The following is a 22,630-nucleotide window of genomic DNA, read 5'->3' on the forward strand; positions in this document are numbered from 1 at the left end:
CTTTACCCTTTAGAGATAAATACTGAAAAGTCTACCAATCAAATACGAGGTTTGAGATTTCCTCGAAAACAACTCAAGGATCTAGATGAAATAAGACATCCATGAATTGTTATTTAAGATGGGAGACAGGGTACATGGGGATTTATTATACTTTTCTACTTGTGCATTGAGATTTTCATTTTAAGAAGTTAAAAAGAAAATGAAGTCAACCAAACATGAAGCAATCAGTGAGGGAGTCCTGCTGTGAAAGAAACCGTCACTGTGTCAGTCATGCACCTGAGTCATGTGACCCAAAGAAAGGCAAATGCGATTGGCTAAGCATTTGGGTGGGATCTTGAAACTCCCAGAGTTTGCATTTTAGACCAGAAAGGGAATGGTTTGGGACTGGAGTTGCTTTTCTGATTGCAAAGGAGAACTTGCTGATTCCTAATGGAATGAATAAATAGATAAATAGATAAATAAATAAATAAAACCATTAAGTTAGATCCCTGTGAAATTTGGACATCAAAGAATGATTATGAAGCAACATTTTGATGAGTTAAGTACAGATGAACCGGGAACATGCGGCTTCAATTTCCTTCCAAATATACACGTTTGTAGATTTAAGGACAAATGCTCTATGAAACATGTGCTAAACTGCAATGCTTCGAAAGACATTAAGAGAGTCACTGAACCCAAGTGAGCCCTGGCTCTGGTCCCCCAAATTGGAGCGTGTTCCTCTCCTTTGGAGAAGGATTTCTCCACCTCACCCCATTTCCTCTGTAAACTCTACCTCCTTCCTTCCAGGTCTAATCCAAACTTGACTTCAGATTCTCAAAACATAGGACAAGAAAAATCCAGAGATCAGCAACTTTTTTTTTCCTCCTCTGTTTTGATGAGAAAGAAGCAAATTCTTGGAGACCCAACTTGGAAAGTGTTTACTGGCAAATCCATAAAGCTCAACCTGTTGGTTTACACTTGGGAAGTGTTGGGAGTAGTTAACACAGTGAAGGGCAGAGGAAATGGGGGCTGAGGTAATACCACTATGCTCCCTCCCCTCCTCTGTCATGCCAGACAGAGCCCAAATGCAACCATCTGGACCAACCTCATGTAGAGATCCACGTGGTACAAAGCTTTTGAAGATGGTGTTCTCCCAGGCTATGTGGTACAAAGCTATTTTTTTTTTTTTAAGATTTATTTATTTATTTGACAGAGAGAGATCACAAGTAGGCAGAGAGGCAGACAGAGAGAGAAGGAAGCAGGCTCCCTGCTGAGCAGAGAGCCTGATGCGGGACTCGATCCCAGGACCCCGAGATCATGACCTGAGCCGAAGGCAGCGGCCTAACCCACTGAGCCACCCAGGCGCCCCGGTACAAAGCTTTTGAAGATAGTGTTCTCCCAGGCTATGTGGCTCAGGACCCAATACCCAGCCCACGGCTAGCTGAAGTCAGCAGGGAGTAGAGAAGTTACTAGGGCCTATGCTGCTGCAGAGCCTTGACCTAGAGAATGGGAACCTGAGAAGCTGGACTAGGGCCAAATGAGTGCCACACAACACAAAGGCCAGTGATCCTCACTGGAATGTCGAGCTAGGAGTGATTTAAGATGCTCTTTGGCCTGCAAGCCCCAAAGTGAAGGTTTTTGCTGCAGGAAGGTGGTGCAGTTTGTCAGAAAGTGTGTTTTGCAGGTTGGTTGGAGAAAGTTCCACTATGGAGACGGTGGGTGGTTGGGAGTCCTTGGACCTAAGACACTCAGTGGGTGTTCTGCATCTCTGAAGCCTGGGCCCTACCCCACCTCCCAGGGAGGACACACACAAGGCTGTCACAGAGCTCCTGCTGCTCTTGGCAGCTCCTCCAGGAGACCTCATCTGTCCGTAGCCCTCAATGGTTCCAATTATGAAATTGGAGTCACTCATCTTAATTTCCCTGCACACAGAATTCCAGGGGGAATAAACCTTCCCTGCTTGGAACTGCTATCTCTACAGGGGTCAGAGTGGAGTTTCTCCCTCCAGATACTGCCACGAACACTGTTCACAGATAGGCCACTTACAAACCGAAAATATTTGGCTACAGACTATAATGACATCCATTTGCTGACTTCCCGAGGAGTCACAATGGCAGTGGCATTGGCTTCGCAGACTGGCCATCCTGCAGTGACTGTGCCTCCCTGTCTTCTGGCGACCTGTAGCTCTAAAGCAAAGGGCAGTTTTGTGCTTTGCAAAGCGGGACCCAGGACGCATTCAGACTTCCACCACGGGCATGAACGCAGCACCCAGCCACACAGGAAGTGGAAGTGAGAAGTGCTGGGAGCATGACAGGAGCTAAAAATGGTAATGGGGGGGGGGGCGAGAGAGGACAAAACTTTTCAGTTTTCTGTAAATGGCTCTTGAGAGTTGGGTGTGTACCATAGAACACATCTCACCAGCGACCAGACCAGGTTTTCCCCAGGTTTTTGCTCAACAAAGTACACAGAGAGACATTACCCAAGACACAGGAGATCAAAGCCATTGCTTTCTGCAATGCCAGAGACCAGGCTGGCTCGAGTCCTTATGAGCAGGATCAACAAGCTCCCTTCCACAGAAACCAAACCAGGGTCTTCTTCAGAAGACCTTGCAGTATATGTAGCAATTAGCCAAGACAGGAGCCAAATTCCTGTCTCCCAGTTTCATGGAAGCACAAAGGGTGTAGAAGTTGGGTGTGCAGAAGGGAACATCCCCCAGGCTCTCCCTCAGGACTCACCAGGTAGAGGACAGGTACCGCTGAGGAGACAGAGCAGACCTGAGAGTGGAGGGCTTGTTCTCTGTGGGGGAAGTCAGGGCAAGAGAATATGCGAGCTGGAGCTAAGAGTTCTCTTGTGGCAGGGCCCAAAAGAATCACCTGGGGAGCTTGGTGAGCATGAAGATGGTGGGCCCATAAGGATCATCTGGGAGCTTCAGAAGGGAAACAGATGCCCCCTGCCAAATGCTTTTGATTTAGCAGCTTTTAGAGCCCAAATATCTGCATTGAGAAAAACAAACCCAGCCCTCAGTTCTCACCTGAGGAGTCCTCAGAACCCACACTGCTCTCAAGACTTCACCTGTAAGTCTCCCCAGGTGTAGCGCAGCCCAGGATGAAAAGGCCCTACCCATGCTCATGCTTATGAGACTAGGGTCCATTTCCTACGTTCACTTTGGGGTCTAGGAAATTCAGAGAGTTTGTAGAAGGGAGGGGGTGAGGGTTCATGGGGGAAGAGAGCATGGCGCTTCATGGTCATGGGGTTCTGTGGGCCCTGAGAGCAATCCTAGATGCCCTGCCTCTAACCTAGGGGCTGGGATTCCACATCAAATGCTCTGGTTTTCAGCTGCTTCTGTGGAATTCACTATCTGTGTCAAGGCACCAGGTGGTCATGGATGTGTTTAAAGTTCGAGATGCCCATGGTCATAAACGGTTGACTCTGTGGCCCAGCTGGGCAGACAGAAGTGATCTGCTGGAGTGTTGCAGCTGTTTTAAATTGAATATGAATGCTTTTAGACACTATACATATCTTCTATAATATGTATCATGCAGATCATATACATATATAATAATATATATTCAACTATATGTAATGTCTAAAAACATTTGAATTACACACACGCACACACACACTACTGTTGTTCAGAGGCCTCACCAGTTCCTTTTGTCTTACACCTGAATGATTCACATACTTAAAGAACTCTTTCCTGGTTCCTGTATGCATTTGGGTTTGTGGCCCCAGGCTAAACCATATAACTGACACTTTTTATGGGGTTAGTTCCAATTTTCCAGCTGGGCTCTGAGGAACAGGACCCAGACTGAGAGAACCTTTGCCTTAAAGAGGAAGGAAAATCCAGGAAGGTCTCTGCAGTTGGGAGCATGGCGGACACAGGACAACCTCACCCAAGGCCAAGGTGCCAAAGCTCAGACGAAGGGAGGGTGGGCAGGAGGAAGTGTGGCTTCCTAGCCCTTTCCAGTGACACAGCTCTGCATGCTTTCAAAATCCCAGTGGTCTAGGGTAGTGAGAGAAGTATCTCTTCAACTCAGGAACATGCAGCCATCATCCCATGGCCCTAGCTTCCAAGAACAGTGAAGGGATCCAGCAGTCGTTTCTCAAAGCTTTGGTGACAACCACAGCCACCTGGCAACCTCTGTGAGTGGCCTTTACCCTGCCTGAAGTGCTTTCTCTTCCCATCTGTGATTCTGCCTACTTTTTCCCTAATGACTTCAAAATCCAGCTCAAACTTCCAACTTCCCTAGAAGCTTTCCCTGACCAATTTCATGGAAACGGGCAAACTCCACTTCCTCTCAACCTATTGCCTACCCTACTTTTCTTTTTAAATTACTTTTAATTAACATATAATGTATTATTTCCCCTTATGCCTTGGCTCACTGCTAATATTTCTGAACTATATAAATTTCATCTTCTCAGTTGGGTTGTCAGCTTCTTGAGGATTGGTACCATACCAATTTTTTTACCGTCTGCATTTCTCAAACACCACGATAGTACCTGAAACGTGTCATTAATTTACCGAGTAGTTCATTATCACACTAGTAGCTTCAGGTAATAGTTACACAGAATTCTTTCATCAGTCATGCCCAGTGACTGGAAGCTTCCAGAAAGTTCTGGCAAATTAGTCTGGGAACACCATTCTGGCAATTTCCTGGCATTAGGCTTCTTGGATTGCATCACATCTTGGAAAGAATGGCCTGCTTGGGTCCAGTCACTCAACATAAAAGTTGCCTCCATTCACGTACTTGTAGCAAAGAAACCTGATAGGCCAGTGTGAAGAGCCTTCCTTTAATGAGGCTGTAAAACTGTAAGTAACTTAATGGAGAGGCTCAGGAGCGCCTACAGTGGGTTGAGTGGTGGGTCCCCAAAAGATGTCCACCTGGAGCTTGTAAACATGACCTTACTTAGAAAAAGATGTAATTCAGTTAAACATCTTAAGAGGAAATCATCCTGGATGATGCAGGTGGACCCTAAATCCAATGCCAAGTGTCCTTATAAGCAGAGGAAAAGACAGAATTGGAAAGGACACAAGTGGGAGGTCATATGGTGACGAAAGCAGAGATTAGAGCAATGCGGCCAGGAGCCAAGATGTGCCTGCAGCCACCAGAAATGGGAGGATTCTCCCTGACAGATTTCTTGGGGAGTGGGGCCCTGCCCGCATCTTGATTTCAAGGCCCTGGCTTCCAGAACTGAGAGAGAAGAGATTTCTGCTGCTTTAACCTACCAAACATGCAGTCACCACTACAGCAGCCCCTAGGAAAGGAACGCAGTGGCCAAGAAGGACAACAGGTGGGGATGAGGGTACTGAGGAGGGGCGCTGTGGCACCTGACTTCAGAGACACCATCAAAGGAGAAGAAGGAGACTTGCCACAATCCCAAGGAGCTTGCCCTTGTATATTTCTCTAGAAAAGCTTCCATATGCCATTATTACCCCAAAGATGTTCACTGTTCGGGCTCAACTACATACTTCGCCTTTGAGCCTTCTTATCTGAGGACTGGGGTTACAGTCCAAAAAGATGGAACCAGCTAATCCTGAAGTGCAGTGTCTTCAGAAGGAATCGTGTGTCTCCAAGGACCTAACTCCTTTATTCTCTCCTCTGTTTATCAAGAATTTATTGAGCATCTACTATGCTATACACATTGGCTAGTCTCGCTAATTACAAGAGAGGTCCTGGTTATCACCACACTCTCAGGGGCGGGGGCAGGGGTGGGTTACCTCTATCTGAGCAGGTCAACCTCACCCTGAGCTTTTCACATCTCTGCTTTAACCTACCAAACATGCAGTCACCACTACAGCAGCCCGCAGGAAATCTCAGCCCTTGGTCAGAAATGGTTTCACATCTCAGCCCTTGGCCAGAAATGGTTCACATTCACCTGCAATCCTCTTGTCAGGCTCACTAACAAAAGGAGTCAGAAAAACATCACGGTCGAGTTTGGGTGTGTGAGTAATTTCCTCTTATAAAATGGACATCGGTCATGTAGGAAAATGTCTGTATTTTCTTCAAGAGGCACAGTGAAGTATTTGGGGGCAAAAGGTTGTGACTGCCATTTACTCCAAACCACCTGAATAAAAGACTCCCCGAAGCAAACGTGGCAAAGCAGTCATCGCGCGACCGACGTGATGGGATGTGGGGGCTCGTTGTGCAGTTTTCTCGGCTCGCCCATACGTTTGCAAATGGTCAAACCCCAAACTCCAGCGGACATCTATTACTTATTTATTTATTTTTTACACACAGGGCGATCGCTCTGCTGTGCTGATGCTGTCCGTGTTTTCAGGTACGAAGACTGAATGTCTCCATAAAGGGAGTTGTCTTCTCTCAACTAGAAATGCACGACAGGGGCTGCAGATCTGTGTCTGCAAGCCTGGTTCTTAATTGCTCTTTGGTTCTATTTATGGAAGGGAGAGAAGACACATTTATTGAGAAAAAGTCGGGTACCAAAAACAAAACAAAAAAAACAACAAACCAAACAAAATGCAGCATTGGCACAGAAGCAGGAAGAAAATGCCTCGCTGGGAAAGCAAGGCATCCGTAAGATGGTGGTTTTTGTTTTTTTTGTTTTTTTCTTTTTTTCCTTTGGTAAGTTACAGACCTAAGCATGCCGCTTGAGACTGCTGGCTGGCTGGGTGCTTTGTTAAGTGCATCTAGCTCATGTGGGACTGACTCCTTTAAACAGACATACCAGCCAGGGAACGGAGTCCAGTTCTACCCCCAACACACCCGACACACACACACAGGCAGGCAGCGTGATCGCGGGACTCACAGTTCTGAGCACAGGAAATGCAGGTTGCCCACATTGTCAATGTAGTTGGCAGGGCTGAGCCAGGGCAGGACCAGCAGCAGAAGCGCCTTCATTTTTCCGACCAGGAGGCTGCTTTCTTCCCGGCCACCTTCGCTCTGTCAGCTGTAGGGGCCCAGCCCAGCTCAGTTCCCTGATACAAGCCTGGCCATCTCCCCACAGTCAGCAGAGAGTAGGCACGGTATGTGGAACCCTGGGATGGAGCCACACTGAAAAATCACAGGCCTGGAAGAGGGTTGTACCCTCTGCTTCTCAGATGGGGAGACAGGAGCCCCGAGGGACCCACCATGGTTGGCAAGAGGGCTCGGCTGAGAGCAAGCAGGCTGATGCCCGGGAAAGGGACCTGCCCCTCCTGCAGGATGCCGACTGGTTCTTGGGAAGCAGCTGGTACATTGACATCACCGGCCGGGAGCAGATGGACTGGAAGCTGAGCTGCGTGGGGAGAGGGCATGGGCATGACACGTTCACACCCCACAGTGTGGCTAGGCAAAGCATCAAAAGCTGTCCCCTGCTTTGCTAGAGGAAGACACTGTAAGAAATTAGCATCCTGGCACACAGCCTGGAGATCAGAGCTCGAAGTGAGTCTCCAGATTTTGAGACAGAGGAGGGTTAAACACGAACGGACTGTGCCCCCGAGTGTATATTTAGAACATGCCTTTAGGATGTTTTACCTGTCCCTGTCCTGACGACACTGGCAGCCCTTAAGAGAAGTGACAGCTTCTCTTTTCACTTGGACAACCGGCCCTTTACAAGGTTATGGCTGAGTCGCTCTCTTTGAGAATAGCGGAGAGCCGTGATAGACACACCTGGACTTCTGCCGGAACCAGGTTCAGTTCCGGTTCCGGTTCTACATGAAGGGAAGTCTCTCTGTTCCTCTTCCTTCCCTGAGAGGCTGAACTAAGCCCTGGTACTCGCTGTAGGAGGCGGGGCAGTCCATGTAATCCCCCGAGGGTAGCTGCCTCCTCTCTGAAGTGGAGCTCCCTTCATGCCTGACCCGTTAGACACAGATCTGCAGCCTCTGTCGTGCATTTCTAGTTGAGAGAAGACAACTCCCTTTATGGAGACACTCAGTCTTTGTCCCATTAGGATTTCTTTGCATGCCTAAGCTCTGTGATACCCCAGAAGCTCCTTCTCCCCCATCTTCAAGAGCTCTAGAATCTGGGATACCTGGGTGGCTCAGTCAGTTAAGCATCTGCCTCTGGCTCAGGTCATGATCCCAGGGTCCTGGGATCGGGTCCCACATTGGCTCCTTACTCAGCGGGGAGCCTGCTTCTCCTTCTGTGCCCTGCTCCCCCTGCTTGTGCACTCTCTCTCCATCTGACAGACAAATAAATAACATCTTTTTTTTTTTTTTTTTTTTTAAACAAAAAGAGGGCTAGGATCCATTTGGGTCTTTGTGGCTCAAGGCCTCAATCTTAACAGAAATGGCTTAAAGGGATAGTTCGGCTAACACACCCAAGCAATTCCAGCAAACTCGACTGGCCGGGTCGAAGACCAGGGAGAAGTCAGTGAGGTGAGACCCGCTGTGGTGAGCAGCAGCAGACAGGAATTTGGCCTCAGAGCCGTGAGTTTACCTGAAGCAGGGCTGAAAGAGCGTAAGCACAGTAGAACCTCAGAACGTCCGGGTTTAACTGCCTCGATTTTGGTCAGAGATAAGCCATCCTGATAAAGCATGACATGTATTCATTTACAGTCTCGTTGAGGCTCTCATTTGAATTCCATTCCCTGTAAGCCTGGTATGCAAGAGTGAGTCAGGGCGGGTGAACAGGAAGTACAGCGAAGGAACAGTACGAAGGAAGGGAGGTTGGGTATTTAGCTGCTGGAGTCAGACGACTTTGACCCCTAGCCTAGGTCTCCCGCGTACTAGCTGTGTGACGCTGGGCATGTTGTTTAACCTCTCTGAACCGCTGTCTCTTCCTCTGTGAGAAAAAGACAATACTAATAGCGCTTACAGCATTGTTAGGAAGGTGGAAAGAGATGATGCCTATTAAAAGCATAAGGCTCAATGAGTGTCAGCTCTCGTTATAAAAATTGTTATTATTAATGATAATAATGAATAATAACCACTCGCAACAGTGAATGAGCCCAGCCCGGAGCTCAGCGCCAATCTCCAGGAGGCTTTGTTTTTCTCTTCTTTCCTCCTGTGCCGTTCGGGACATGAAATGTTACAGCCTTTTCCTGAGTATGGAGTATCATGGAGTCCTGGGACATGCTCTTCTCCAGAGTCCAGGATCTGCTGGATAGATCATGGCTCAGGAAGAGCATGGTGTCTAAAAAAAGGCTGTGAGTTTCACAGTGTGCCAGATTGTATTTCTGATAATGTTGGGTATGTCAGAGTGCCTCTCCATGTCTCGATGACAAAAGAAGGATGCTTGTCCTTTTACCTCCTTGCATTAAATTCGTTAAGGGATATGAGTGCAACATGAAAATGAAGGAATTGTTTTGTTGTTGCTGCTTATGTCGCTCCTGCAAAAACTGTGGGTTACCCACCCAAGATCTGATCTTCTCTTCTTCCTTTGAACAGAAACTAGGTTTAGTTCATGGTGGTAATGCACCTTAGCCTCTCTCACAGATGGGTGGCCATATAACACAATACTGGACAATGAGGTAGAAGCAGGAATTAGTGGGTAAGGCCTCCCAGAAAGTTTTTAAAGCAAAAGTCTCAATTTGCACAGTGTTGATTTGCTCTTCCTGCCAGTTCTTCCTACCCGGAACTTATTTCTGCCTGGAACTTAGATGTGATGCTGGAGTTTGACCAGCCATTTTGGGACCAATAGGTGACAAAATTGAGGATGAAAGCTAATCTGCAAAGCAGAAAGAGCCTGGGTTCCTCCTGATGGCATCATGATAACATCATACTAGTCATGGACTTCCTACCCCTATACATTCTGTTATATAAGAAAAACGAAACTTTCGCAAAATTAAACCAATATAATTTGAATTTTCTAATATCTTCCATTAGATGTAATCCTAATACAATTCCTTGGGGATTAAATCCCACCTTCAAATGGCAGTATTCTGTAGCAACATTGCCAGTAAATTGCCCTAACCCTAAACCTTGTACCCTTCGCCTAACTTCTATCTAACCTTAAATGTCATCTCAGATATCACCCATAACCTCCTGTTTTCTTGTCTCTTTTCACTAAACAGGGAACTCCTTGAAGGCAGGAGTTCTACTGATCTTGTTCTGCACTGTATCCTCCCTCCTTCTAGTGCCTAGAACACAGTAGATGCTCAATAAGTATTTGTTGGAGGAACTAGAATTCAACTTGGTTCACGAGTCAACTTTGGACAAATCTTTCTTGATCAGAAGCAAATTAGCAAAACAAAACAAAACAAAACAAAAGGACTTCAAGACTTCAAATGGGCCAAGAGCCAAGGCAGGGGTCAAGCATTCATACAGATGGATAACAAATGTCCAAGAAGAAAGGAAAAAGGTATGGAAGATTTCAGGACGTGAGTGCCCCAAAGAATGTTGTTTCTTTAACAAATTCCTTGGAGCATGAGAGAAATTCAAAGGTTCTCCCAGAAGGCAAGGCAGGACAACTGCCTCATTTCTTCTACGTCTGCAGTCTGCCAAGAGCAGCTCTCAGCCAGGTAGGAACCAGGAAAGAGTTGGGTTCAGGATTGGAATGTCACTTGAAGAATGTATGTCAAAACACAGTTATGGGGAAATGTGGAGCCTAGCTAATGTGACCAACAAGACTTGTAACCTACCCTTCTTTCTAGAGGGCAATGCTCCCCTAGACCTTTCCTCTGGCAGCAGAATTCTCCCTACACTACAGGTGGTTACTGAGTCTGTGTTGTACAGAACACACTAACGAAAGGGGCCACCTCCTGGGAGTACAGGTCAAGAAAGGTCTGGGGCAGGTTTTTGGAGAAGAAACTCCCAGGACTTGGGGAGTGAAGTTAATTAAATGAAACCAAACCAAACCAAACCAAACCAAACCCAAGGAGCCTTCAGTCATGTGTATCTTAGGCCAATTATACACATTTTCATTCAGGGCTGTTTTCAGAACACCAAACCATGAACTCTTTATTCCTGCTCAAGTGTAGCTTAAGTGTCAGCTTTATTATCTCCCCTAGTTATTATCTTCCATAAGATAGAAACTGAAGGGCAAAGGGACTTATCTTATGAAACAATTCAATGTGCATGAGATGTCAACTTCTCCACTTCAAATGTCATTTCCTCAGGGGTAGAAATCATGGCGTGTATAGATGCTTCTTTCGTTCTGGGCCGGGCCTATTGTAGATCCTTATTAAATATTATATATGTCATGATGCTATTACACAAGACTCATGTAGCCTTGAGCTTCAGGCAGCTCCCACTGAGGAGCAAGGAAGTGAAGGCTTTCCTCCCACACATCCTCTCCCTGCTCTGGGCCAAGAGAGATGCATGGGACTGGCCCCTAGAGAAGCTCTGCCATGTCTCCTGGCAATGACCTTTGGATAAGAAGGCTGTCTGTCTCTGGACTCAACAAGCCTATCACCCACATGGGAGTTCTTTGCAGGAGACCCATGTGATGGGAGTCCACAGGCATCTAAGAGGACAGAGATCAATGGAAGTAGCCAGAAGATTCTAAGCATTAGCTCATGTGCTCAGGCTTACTCTCCTGGAAGAACCCTCTCATCTGAAGTCAGGAACAGTTGTCCTAAGGATTTACATTCAACTCAGGGTCTCAAGTGGCCAGATAACAATGTTTACAACAATGTTTACAAACGACATGAATTCTGGAGAAAACAGGCACCATTTGTTTAAAGACGTGATGCTGCCTGCCTCTCGGGGTCAAGTGAAAGGTTAGGCTGAGCATGGACCTATGGACGAGTCATAAACAGAGACCTCGGCGGAGGCGAAAGTTGGTTCTCTACCACATCTTACCTAGAGGGACAATGACAACATTCTGAATGTGATTCACTTCTGAAGAGCTTTGTATTCAAAGAACTCAACTGAAATAAGTTCTCATTCTACAGGTGGAGAAACCTACGTCTGCAGTTCCCCAGGAAGTCTAGAACTGTTCGGGTGCTGGGACCCACTGGAAGAGCGTGTGGATGCACATAGGTCACACGGTCATCTTCAACCGGAATGGTAGTTAAGTCTCTTTACTAGATCGACCCTGAGCCTGCCCAGTTTCTATTCATTCCAATGCCACAAGCCAATAATATTTTTAAAAATCCATTCCATTTTAAATTCTGAAACTGAGATGCAAAATTTACAGAGAAAGCTATCTTCTAGTACAAATGCATGACCACGCTCTGGTACTTGTGGCTACCAACCTGAAGGTCTCTTACAGAAACGTAAGGAAAATACTTGCTTCCTGCTTACCTCTTGGTGGTTCCCAGTTAAAGGGACTCCAGAGTCCCAAGAATTTAATATTCATACCCGTTCTGAGGGATAGGGAAAGAGATGGTCCACTGGCCCAGTTCTTGGCCCAACACCTAACAGGGCTCCAGTCAGGTCCTGGATGAGCTCCAAGTTTCGAATTGTTGCCAATCAAATGCCCACAGGGTGGAAGGGAAGAGAGGGTATATTAAGCATTTGATGACTAATATATACAACATATTTTTGGAAATGTTGGTTTCAACCTACTTAGGAAGCTGATGTGTGGGGCAGACCAAGAGCGGGTGTTGAGGCCCACAGCTCCCTTACGTGGGAGTTTTCCCCTCCACAGGGAGCTACTGCTGGGTGCCTGTGAAAAACTCTGAGGCCTCGGTGTGAAGAGGTGATTTCAATTAGTTTTGGGTTCTTTCCTCACTGCTGTTTTTCAATTGTGCATATCATTATCAGCTGAGGATTCATCCAGACTTTTCCCTGGGCTTCCTTGAGGTGTGTGGGCCATCGCGCCTGTGTGGGTGGGTGAATGACCTTCCCACTCTGGGCAGCTGAGGGGAGCCAGTGCCCTCTCTCTCGTGGAGACCCCCGAGGACCCCAACTGCTTCTTCCTGGCCCTTTTTCTGCACCACTTCTGTTGCGAACTTGCCCTCTGATCCATATACCATCTTATCCCTAGTTTTTGGTAATCTGGGCTTCAGTCAGTTCTTGATGAGGAGATGAGGAGGAGCCGCTGTGTTCACATTGTCTCCAGAGACCACCCCCATTTCTTTCCTTTGCTCTCCCTTCTCTCATCCCTCCCCTGTGGAGCTCCTGTAGCAGGCAGAACAATGCCTGCCCCAACAGATGGCCACCTCCTAATCCCAAGAGCCTGTGGACATGTCACCTTACTGGGCAAAAGGGACTTTGAAGATGTGACTAAATCAAGGATCTTCAGATGAGGAAATGATATAGATTATCCAGCTGGGTCCAATGTAATTACCAAGTGTGCGGCAGGAAGGCCAGAATCACAGAGAGAGATGTATGTGATGATGGAAACAGAGATGAGAGAATGAGAGAGAGACAGAGGCAAACAAGAAGTTGGTTGGGCATCTTCCTTCAGCTCAGGTTATGATCCCAGAGTCTCGGGATCGAGCCCCATGTTGGGCTCCCTGCTTGGTGTGGAGTCTGCATCTCCCTCTTACCCCACTTGTGCTCTCTCTCTCAAATAATAAATAAAATCTTTTCAAAAAAAAAAAAGAGAGAGAGAGCGAGAGATAGAGAGAAACAAAGAGATTGACAAACAGAAAGAGAGAGACCTAGAGACAGAGACAGACAGACAGACAGGCAGAGACTGGAAGATTGTACGCTGCTGGCTTTGAAGATGAGGAATGAGGCCACAAGCCAGGGAAGGCAGGCAGCCTCCAGGAGCGCAGTAAGGCAAAGAAGGGAATTCTATCCTAGAGCCAGAGGGAATCAGCCCTCCCAAAGCCTTGATGGGACTTCTAACCCTCTCAACTATAAAATAACCCATGTATGTGGTTTGCAGTCCCTGAGTTGTGATCACTTGCTACAGCAACAGTGGGAAACTCATACAGCTCCCAAAACAAAGGTAGAGGATTCAAATGTTGGGAGCAGGGACTGTGTTGGGTGCAGGGAGCTCTACCAGGGCCTTTGTCCTCCACCGTTCCTCACCTCCCTAGCCAGTGAGGCCCCTGCCTTAGTCCTTTGACCTGCCCCAGACCTACTTCCCTGTAGAGAGTGCCTCCCTACGCTGGGCCAAACTTTCAGCAAAGGTCACAAAGGGACTCCCTCACCCCCTTATCCTCTGGCCAGACCTCCTTCTGGGCAATGAGAAGAGAGGTACCCTAGTTTAGATGCCAACAACAGAGAGTCAGAGGCAACCCACAAACCTGAGTTAGATGCCTTTCATTCAATATCCTGGGGGCGAAAAGTAAGTTCACGGACATAATTAGCATGGAAAAGAAGTGCTACGCCTTACAGCTGGCCACTGGCCTGGATGCAAACTCCCATGTCAGAGAATCTGACTGTCCTAACAAACAAAGACTCAGATTCACAACGTAAGGTATGTGACCTTTAGAAAAAAATACCTGCACCTATCTCTTGCCCTTGTCATGACAGGAACCAAGGTAAACACTAGTTTCCACATTTCCTCTTATGAATAATTACGGTATTACTGTTCACCCTCTCTTACGCACCTTGAATGTTCTAAGAGAATGTCTCATGGGCAATGAGATCACGGCTGTCCAGAGATCATCCACTGGGGATGCCCAGGAACATGACGATGTAAGTGGACAACATAAGGGGCAGACAGGTGGAAGGCATGGTGCTGGCCACCAGCAGGGGTGGTCACACCATCCCTCTGCCCCCTCTGTGTACCTTGCCCAAAAACCTAGCAGAAAAGTCCCTGGAAGACAACACTTGTCTACATTTCTCCATTGAAAACTTTTTGACAATACCTCGCATCTCCTCAAAGAAGAGTTGGGCTTTGTCAATTCCCATGCAGAGGACATTTTAATAATCATGAATCAAATTGGGAGACTTCTTTTTTCTGAAGAAAAGATAAGCAATGCCTGACAGGAAATCTTTTGGGGACCATGAGCCCCAGAGAAAGCCCCTCATCAGATCTTTCCAGGATTGCTGACATTTCAGAATGCACACATATGAAATAAGCCAGTCACAGAAGGACAGATACGGTACGATTCCTCTTCTGTTAGGTTCCTAGAGCAGTCAAGTTCATAGAAGCAGAAAGTAGCATGGTGGTTACCAGGGGCCAGACAGGAGGGAATGACGAGTTTTGGCTTGATAGGTATGGTTTCAATTCCAGAAGGTGAAGAAAGTTCTGGAGAAAGGACGGTGGTAACGGCTGCATGACAATGGGAATGGACTTAAGGGGGCTCAACTGTACTCTTAAAATGGTTCGAGTGGCAAATTTTATGTTATGTGTATGTTACTGCCATAAAATAACCCACTCCGCCTCACCCCTACACACACCACAGCTCTATCTCATGCTGTGTTCTCACACTGAACCCTAGGAATCCACACCTAGAAAGTTCCCTTTGCGTTTACCAGCTGCAGAGAAGAAGGCATGTCACAGAGCCCTCATCCCCAAGGATAGCACTGCTCCAGGGGGCAGACGAGACCAGCTGTCCCACCCAGAGAGGATGGAGCTGTGCGGGGCAGGCCCACAAGGAGACCCTACCTTGTCTGAAAGTGCTGCTCCAGGTCGCAGCGCTGCAGGACCTCCGTGCAGTGGTCTGAGAATGGGCAGGTCACCAGTAGCTTGTTGACGAGCTTGTTGACAAGGATGCTGGAGCGCTTGCAATGCTGCAGCACCAGCGGCTTGCGGTCCACGGGGCAGAAGTCCTTCTCCACCAGGAAGTTGGTGAGGCACGCGGTGCAATACGTGTGACCACAGGGTGTGTCCAGAGGGTCCAGCAAAGCTTGCAGGCAGATGTGGCATATGAGGTCATCGTCCACATCTTCGGTGTAGGTGTAGAAGTGGTTTTCCTCAGGGGAGTGGGCTTGGCCACAGACCGCACACAGGGGTACAGGGCTGGGATCTGGGTGACAGGAGGGGTCTGGCTGGCTCATGGTCTGCTGGGGAGATACTCCGACAGGGAACTGACCCAGGAAAACAGGGTGTCCTCAGGAGAAAGTCAAGATCTTCCAGGAGCCATCCACAGACCTGAAAGAGAACAAGACAGCTCATCTTTGTTTTCATGGCCACCTGAAGACTTGCATTGCGATGGACGTGAAATTCTGCCACCAGCGGGCAGGGAACCAAGCTGTGATTCAGAAGGCCAGGGCTCACTGCCCACCCTGGTGACTGACATGACCTTAGGCAAGGGACCTTGCCTCCTTATGCCTCAGTTTACTATCCATCCTAGTGGTGATAATGTTTACCTTTAACATCCTCACTTTAGGGTGGGAAAAACCATGGGGTACTATGTGGGAAATGCTCAGAGAAACTCAAAAGAAGTGTGCCCTAAGAAATATAAATGGTTAATAAAATTCAGTTAGACCAATGATTCAGAAAATGCTCTGTCAGGGGACACCTGGGTGGCTCAGTTGGTTAAGCCGCTGCCCTCAGCTCAGGTCATGATCCCAGGGTCCTGGGATCAAGACCTGCATCAGGTTCCCTGCTCACTGGGAAGCCTGCTTCTCCCTCTCCCACTGTCTACCACTCCCCCTGCACGTGCTCTCTCTCTCTCATTCGGTCAAATAAATAAAATCTTTTAAAAAAATAAAATGCTCTGTCAGATTGGGACAAGAAGAAAAACAGTTAATAAGCTAATGACTTTTTCTTATCTTTCTTCCCAACTTTCTCTAAAACTCAGAAAATGTAGGACATCAGAGCCTTCAACTAAATCATCTGAGAAGAAATGAGAGCTGCCAGGTCCGTTGTATTTTTGATGTGCTGAGGGAATGATCGCTTCCGTATGCACTTCATCCACTCAGTCAGTCACTTAGTGGTTACGTGGGCTCTGGGCCCTCACTGCCCAGGTTCAAATCCCACCACTGCTGTGGGCCAGTGATTTAATCCATATCTGTGGGAGGAAAATGGTAACAGCCTACCTCCTAGGGTTGCTGTGAGGATGAAATGAGATATGAGACATAGAGCTCTTACAGTCGTTTCTGGAGTACAGTAAGTGCTCAGGCAGTTATCAGCTACCATTTTTACATGCATTTGTTACCGAATTTATCTGTTCTACCATCTAGCTCCATTGAGCTAGAAACTGAAAGCTATAGTTCCTATAACTGACCTTTTTTGCTTTCTTTTAATAATACGCACACACACACACACACACACACACATATTTAAAACTAGTGTAATACTATCACACTATGCATTTTCCTTTGGGATAGGAGTCCAAATAATAGAGATTTTAACATTCCTGATTAATAACTAGAAGCGTCTTGGAATCATTCAGTAAATATGTTTTGAGCACCAGCTCTGAGCTAGGCAGTAAACTGGGTGTGGAGGAGACCTTCAGGGAAGCTTTCAAGAACATGCCCTTGCTCTCATGGAGTCCCCAGTGCAGGGGAGGCAGGCATGAGGACAGGTACCTGGCAGCCCGCGAGACCAGTGCGGACAGAAGCGTGTACTACGTGACTCTAGGTGGACTGTCATGAGGATTAAAAATCCTGCACCCTCTCATCCACTGCCCTCTTGGCTTTCTTCATTTTGGAAAGTAAACAAAAAGACATTAGACATTCCTCCAGAACATAAAGACACATGAAGAACCTAACAGGAAACCCGCTGCATTTGGAGATGCCAGGGCATCCCTAAACCAAATTCCATCTTTTTTCTCTATCAGATGAAGTCCAAGGTTGTTTGTAGGAGTGCAGCCTTATCTTAAAAAGAAAAGACATTCATTTCAGGCTCTCGCTGGGTCAACTTCGTGTTTATGCTTCTGGACTTAAAGTACGCCTGAAAGAACACTCTGGTCAAGGGGTTGAAGAAAAATGTCCCGAATGCGAAAACATTCAGAAATCACAGCATTTTATTTGGCATCGAAAGAGACCACAGAAGGCTAAGGTAGAGAGTGCAGAACAGGGTGAAGTTGTTCTCTAGTCAAATTTCATGGAAACATACACAGCTGCTATGTGTCCTCAAGGCTGATAGAAGGTCCTGGAACCACACAGGAAATGCTTTAAGTGGCATGAAAAACAGTCCAAAAGTCAACGAGAAAATGGAAATGGGCCACCCAAAAGATGATCGTCCACTACAGGGGAAAAAAGTGCACACATTTGGAACTCTGACAAGAGCTCGGTCCAACGCTCCCACGTGTCTGGGTCCTGTCCATTCTTTCTCGTTGTGCTGTACTGGGAAGCGACAGGAACGCAGTTGCAACTCTGGTTGTGCCCCCAAAAGCCAACTTCACATTTCTGGGTCTTATGGGTGAAACGATGGAGCTGGACCAGATTTTTGGTTTTGCGGATGGTGTTCTGGAACATGCCAGATGCCTCAGGATCTTCCAGGGGAAGGAAGATGGGAAGGCAGTTTGGGCAGAGCTGTGCCCACCCCACCCAGTTCCAACTCCATTTTTATGTCTCTGACACATCAGTTTCCTTATACTATCCTGTTGGAAGAACTCTAGTTTAAAAAAAGAAAAAAAGGCAAGCCACCAGACCGATTCCATAAAGTCCCTTTCAGCAACAGAGTTCTAGGATTCTATGCTAATTATGCAGAGGGTTTTCCTTTGTTCTGGGTGGTCAGCTTTTGGGAAAATCTTTTTTTCTTTGCTTTCTAACAGTTTCTGAGCATTTACCATGTGCCGGGCACTGTCCTGGGGGCCTTGTCTAGACCCTGTTTTTTAATCCATGCAGATCCCCCGGGGGGTTGCTGGGTTTTGTTTGTTTTCATTTAACTGATGAAGAAGTTGAAGTGTGACTTGGGATTAACTTGCCAGTTTCACCAGAAAAGAAACAAACCAAGAAGTGATGATGACTTCAGCTTCTGTTCCTAACCGTTTCGCTGTGCTGTGTCCCAGCACCTTTCTGCATCATGACTGGTCGGAATGTAACTGGTCGACTATAAGAGCCCCAGGAAATGAGGTTTAAAATCTTTGCAGGCCCATTGCTAATAGATTTTTTTCCAAGGCTCTGATTAAAAGTATCCTTTGCCTTTACTGACCTCTGGAATGCCCGAGACCAAATGGATGGAATGGACAAGCAAAAATGGCGGGTTCTAGCTCCAATCCCAATTCTTTTTTCTTACCTTTTTTGTTTTGTGAAGGGAAATTTGACTTCCCCGGTGCTTGTGCATGTGATTCTGAATCAGATTCCTGACATAATATTAACATAAATACTCTTGTATATATTTTTCAACATTGTTTTAGACTAAATAAAGCCTAAATGAATAGACACAAATTATGAGAGAATTGGGAAAAAAAAAAAAAAGCCGCACGGGCTCTAAAGAAAGAAGTAGGTAGACTTTAAAAAATATGATTAATAGGGGTGCCTGGGTGGCTCAGTGGGTTAAAGCCTCTGCCTTCGGCTCAGGTTATGATCTCAGGGTCCTGGGATCGAGCCCCACATCAGGCTCCCTGCTGCAGAGAGCCTGCTCCTCTCTCTCCCTCTGCCTGCCACTCTGCTTACTTGTGCTTTCTATCTCTCTGTCAATTAAATAAATAAAATCTTTTAAAAATATATATGATTAATATAATTTGAGGTGTCTTCTTTCCAGTTTACATCTCCTAAACACATATGACGTATCGTGTTTTTAAGACATGTATGTGCCTTGCTGAACTGATAAGAAATTATCTAAAATCATTATGGCTTAAAGGTAAGCTATTTTTTCTTCTAAAAGTAAGTGAGACGGCCTGTCACCTTGGAGTCATTCACGTCCCTGAGTGCACAGGTCCTCAGCACTTCTGGCCCTGGCTGAGGTGAGGGGACAGAGCTGTAATCTGGCTTTCCCGCAGTTTGGAGAAAGAGAAAGGAAGTCAACCCCCTCCTTGGGTGTGTGTATGGGGCAGGGGGGTGAAAATCGTGCCCTTCCTTCGTAGAACCCTCATGTGGTTTAGGAATGATCTTTTCCGTCTCTGCTGTGATTCGAGGTGCAGCAGAAGCCCAGGGAGACTTTGAGAGGTACGTGGAGTCCACCAGCATAGTGGTGAGAAGTGCCCGGAAAAGTAAAACTCCCCATCCCTTCTTTTCTCGCCGGGGTATGGTCACACCTAGAATTTGTACAGAAGCTTCTTCCACCTAACTTACAAATTCTGAACATCTCTGGCAGACAACAAAGCCACATTCCAGAGCCAACGTGAGCCAGCACTGTCTGCGAGCTCATGAGAGGTCATTTGTATCTTGTCACCCGCATGTTAAAATCCAATAGTCTTAAGAACAGCTTTGGGGATATAAACTGTTTGGGAGAGGGAAAATGTCTGCATGACAGAACCTACCAGAACAATGGGGTCCCTGGTGTGCTGGCGTCCTGCTAATTCTCCTTTAAATGCACCCTGGCTTTGCAGAAAATGGTAACCCGAGAGAAAATCATACACTGTGCTGGAGAGACAATGGAGAAATACGTCATGCGGCAGGCTGCACTGACAATTTCACATTTTCCTCGTCCTGAAAGGACAAGACTTGACTCCACGGCTCCTCCTGAATGGCTGTATGAGTCACAGCTTTACAACAACAGTGATGGGATGTCATATTATTAAAAAGAATTCATCCTCACAGTCAAAGGCAGTGTGTACTGCATTGGACTTTGACCTTGACAAAGATGAAACATTGATAGTCATAGGCTCTTTGTGTTGAAAGGGACCTTGAGAGAAGGTTCCTACATGAAACAGCCCTTTCCTACCTTCTAAAATAGATCGTCCTGCATTGGAGAGCTCGAACTTCTAGGAGGAACAGTCTGCAGATGGAACAAAAATTTGCTTCTCTAGAACTCATCTATTTCCTCCATGGGTGCCAGTATTTCTCCTAGGAGCTGTTTAGAACATGTCACATTCAACACAACAACAAAACAAAAGAATATGTCAAATTTCGGAAGTCCCTTAATTACTGGACGACACCCCATTTCCCACACCCACCCCTCCAGGTCCAGCAGCCTTAGCCTTTCTGGCATTCCTTCTAGTTTCCCTAGACTCTGTGAGGCTGACCACTCTCTTCCAGAAACTCCCTCATGGTTCAGGGTCCCTCCTACAGTGTACGGGTAAAATGAACCCCAAAACTCCAGGACAGCATGAAACAGACTAACTGTGCACAGAGCCTAGGACGGCGTCTGCTTTCTCGGGCCACTGCGGTCACTGTAGTCCTGGCCTGCTCTGAGCCAGACACTGCCCTGAGGCCTGGAGAAAGCTATCAGCAATTCCTGAGCCCAGAGGGGAAAACAAAATCCAGGGCAATAAAGTGGAAAAGCAGCGGCTGGGAACACAGTTTAGAAAATGCAAAGATATTTAGCGGAATTAGGTGGATTTATTTAAACAGAAATTCCTCACTGGCTAAACACTGGAGTATCGGAATCCGCGGCGTATCCCAATCCCAAGAATGAGTGGTATTTGGGGCTCTGGACTTTCCCATTTGTCTGTGAGCGTGCTTATATTTTGATACATCTTGTTCTCAAATGTACTGACAACCTGAACAGGAGCAAAGAGAAATGCAAACCATTTAAAAGCCTGACAAGTCAGAGATCACTGTTTCATCCAGAGGGCAAACCTCCATGAACACTCACTGACACCCCCAATAAATGAAAATGAAAAAGTTAAAGAAGTGAGGCCATGTGCAGCAGATGGAAGGCCAGTGACAGGAACTGGAAGTCCCGCAGTTCTGGACACGCCTCAAAAAAAGAAAAGAAGAAAAAGAAAAGAAAAGAAGAGAAAAGGAAAAGAAAGGAAAGAAGAGAAAAGAAAGGGAAAGGAAAGGAAAGGAAAGGAAAAAGACCAAGACAAAAAGCTGCACAAGGACTGGAAAAAAAAGTGTCTAAGGAGGTGTCCTAGACACCTGGCCCCCTCCCCCAGGTGAGCCTTTCACCAAAGGGCTTGTAGTTGGAGGAAGAATTTGCTTCCCATGAGAGGGAAGAAGTGACATCTAAGCCAGGCCCCGAAATGATCACCAGATGATTGAATCCCAAAAGAGCCTTGTTTTGAGAGTGTGTCGTTAAGTGACAAGCATCCTCTCCAGCAGGGACTCTGTGACCCTGTAAACAGTGTGAGGTTCTGCCCTCCTGTGATGGGGCTGCTTCCTGGGTTCTGCTGACGTGTTTAATGTTGTTCAAAATCTCCTAATCCCTTCCACCAACCCCAGTGTTTTACACAAACCCATAATGACTAAGAACCCCTATGCTAGAGGACTTCCGAGGAAACTTTCAGCTTCAAGAACAGAGCTGGAGGGTTTTTTGTTTTTGTTTTTTGGTTTTTTGTTTTGTTTTGCTTTGTTTTTAATCATTGGGGATGCTTTGAACTTTGCATGAAGCTATGCAGGGCAGAAGGATTGCAGGACAGGGTTCGAACTGGTCATGGAGGCCACACCTTAGCGCAGAGATCCCAGTCAGTCCGGAACACCGTCCCGGACCGTGAAGACCAGAAATACACTCATGCAGGAATCGAATGGAAGAGTGCTGGGAAATTCATCACATCGGTGGCCTCATTTCTCTTTCCAAAATAATTATCAGCTGGCATGTTTGTCGAACCACGGCCTGCCATGACCCTGCCCGGAACTCCTAAATTAGATTATTGGTGGGGGTGAGGGGGAGTGATTGCCAAAGTTAGCGCAAGCTCTATCTCTGTCTAGCAAACAAAGTAGATTTATAATTACATTTTAAATTATAGAAAGACTGTGTGAAACTTGGAGGTATCAATAAGGTACCATCAATTTTTAAGAAATACCAACTGTGAACTAAGGGGTGAACAAATGCTCTGGGGGCTCTTCCTTAGCTTCTAGACACATCAGTAATAGGGAGGAATTAAATGCTTTAGGGACCTGAATAGAAATGGTCACACCTGAGCTAAAAACTGTCTTTGAACCAAGAGGGGTTGAAGTGGGGGCTGAGGGAGCAGGGGCACCATA

General features: G+C 46.7%; 1 protein-coding gene across 3 annotated transcripts in view; it reads right to left on the bottom strand.

The window, feature by feature from the left end:
• The window catches only part of LNX1 (ligand of numb-protein X 1), a 180,052-nt gene that overhangs the window by 88,790 nt on the left and 68,632 nt on the right, over positions 1 to 22,630 (bottom strand). For 2 of the 3 annotated variants that reach the window (XM_032334302.1, XM_032334301.1), the window contains exon 3: positions 15,312 to 15,797. In XM_032334302.1, coding sequence (XP_032190193.1) covers positions 15,312 to 15,703 — 392 coding nt within the window. In that variant the 5' untranslated portion in view covers positions 15,704 to 15,797. Of the gene's footprint in view, positions 1 to 6,744; positions 7,636 to 15,311; positions 15,798 to 22,630 lie in introns of those variants that run through there. The other variant, XM_032334303.1, reaches the window with a different exon arrangement.

The sequence above is a fragment of the Mustela erminea genome, chromosome 2, assembly GCF_009829155.1.
Source record: "Mustela erminea isolate mMusErm1 chromosome 2, mMusErm1.Pri, whole genome shotgun sequence".
Lineage (NCBI taxonomy): Eukaryota > Metazoa > Chordata > Mammalia > Carnivora > Mustelidae > Mustela > Mustela erminea.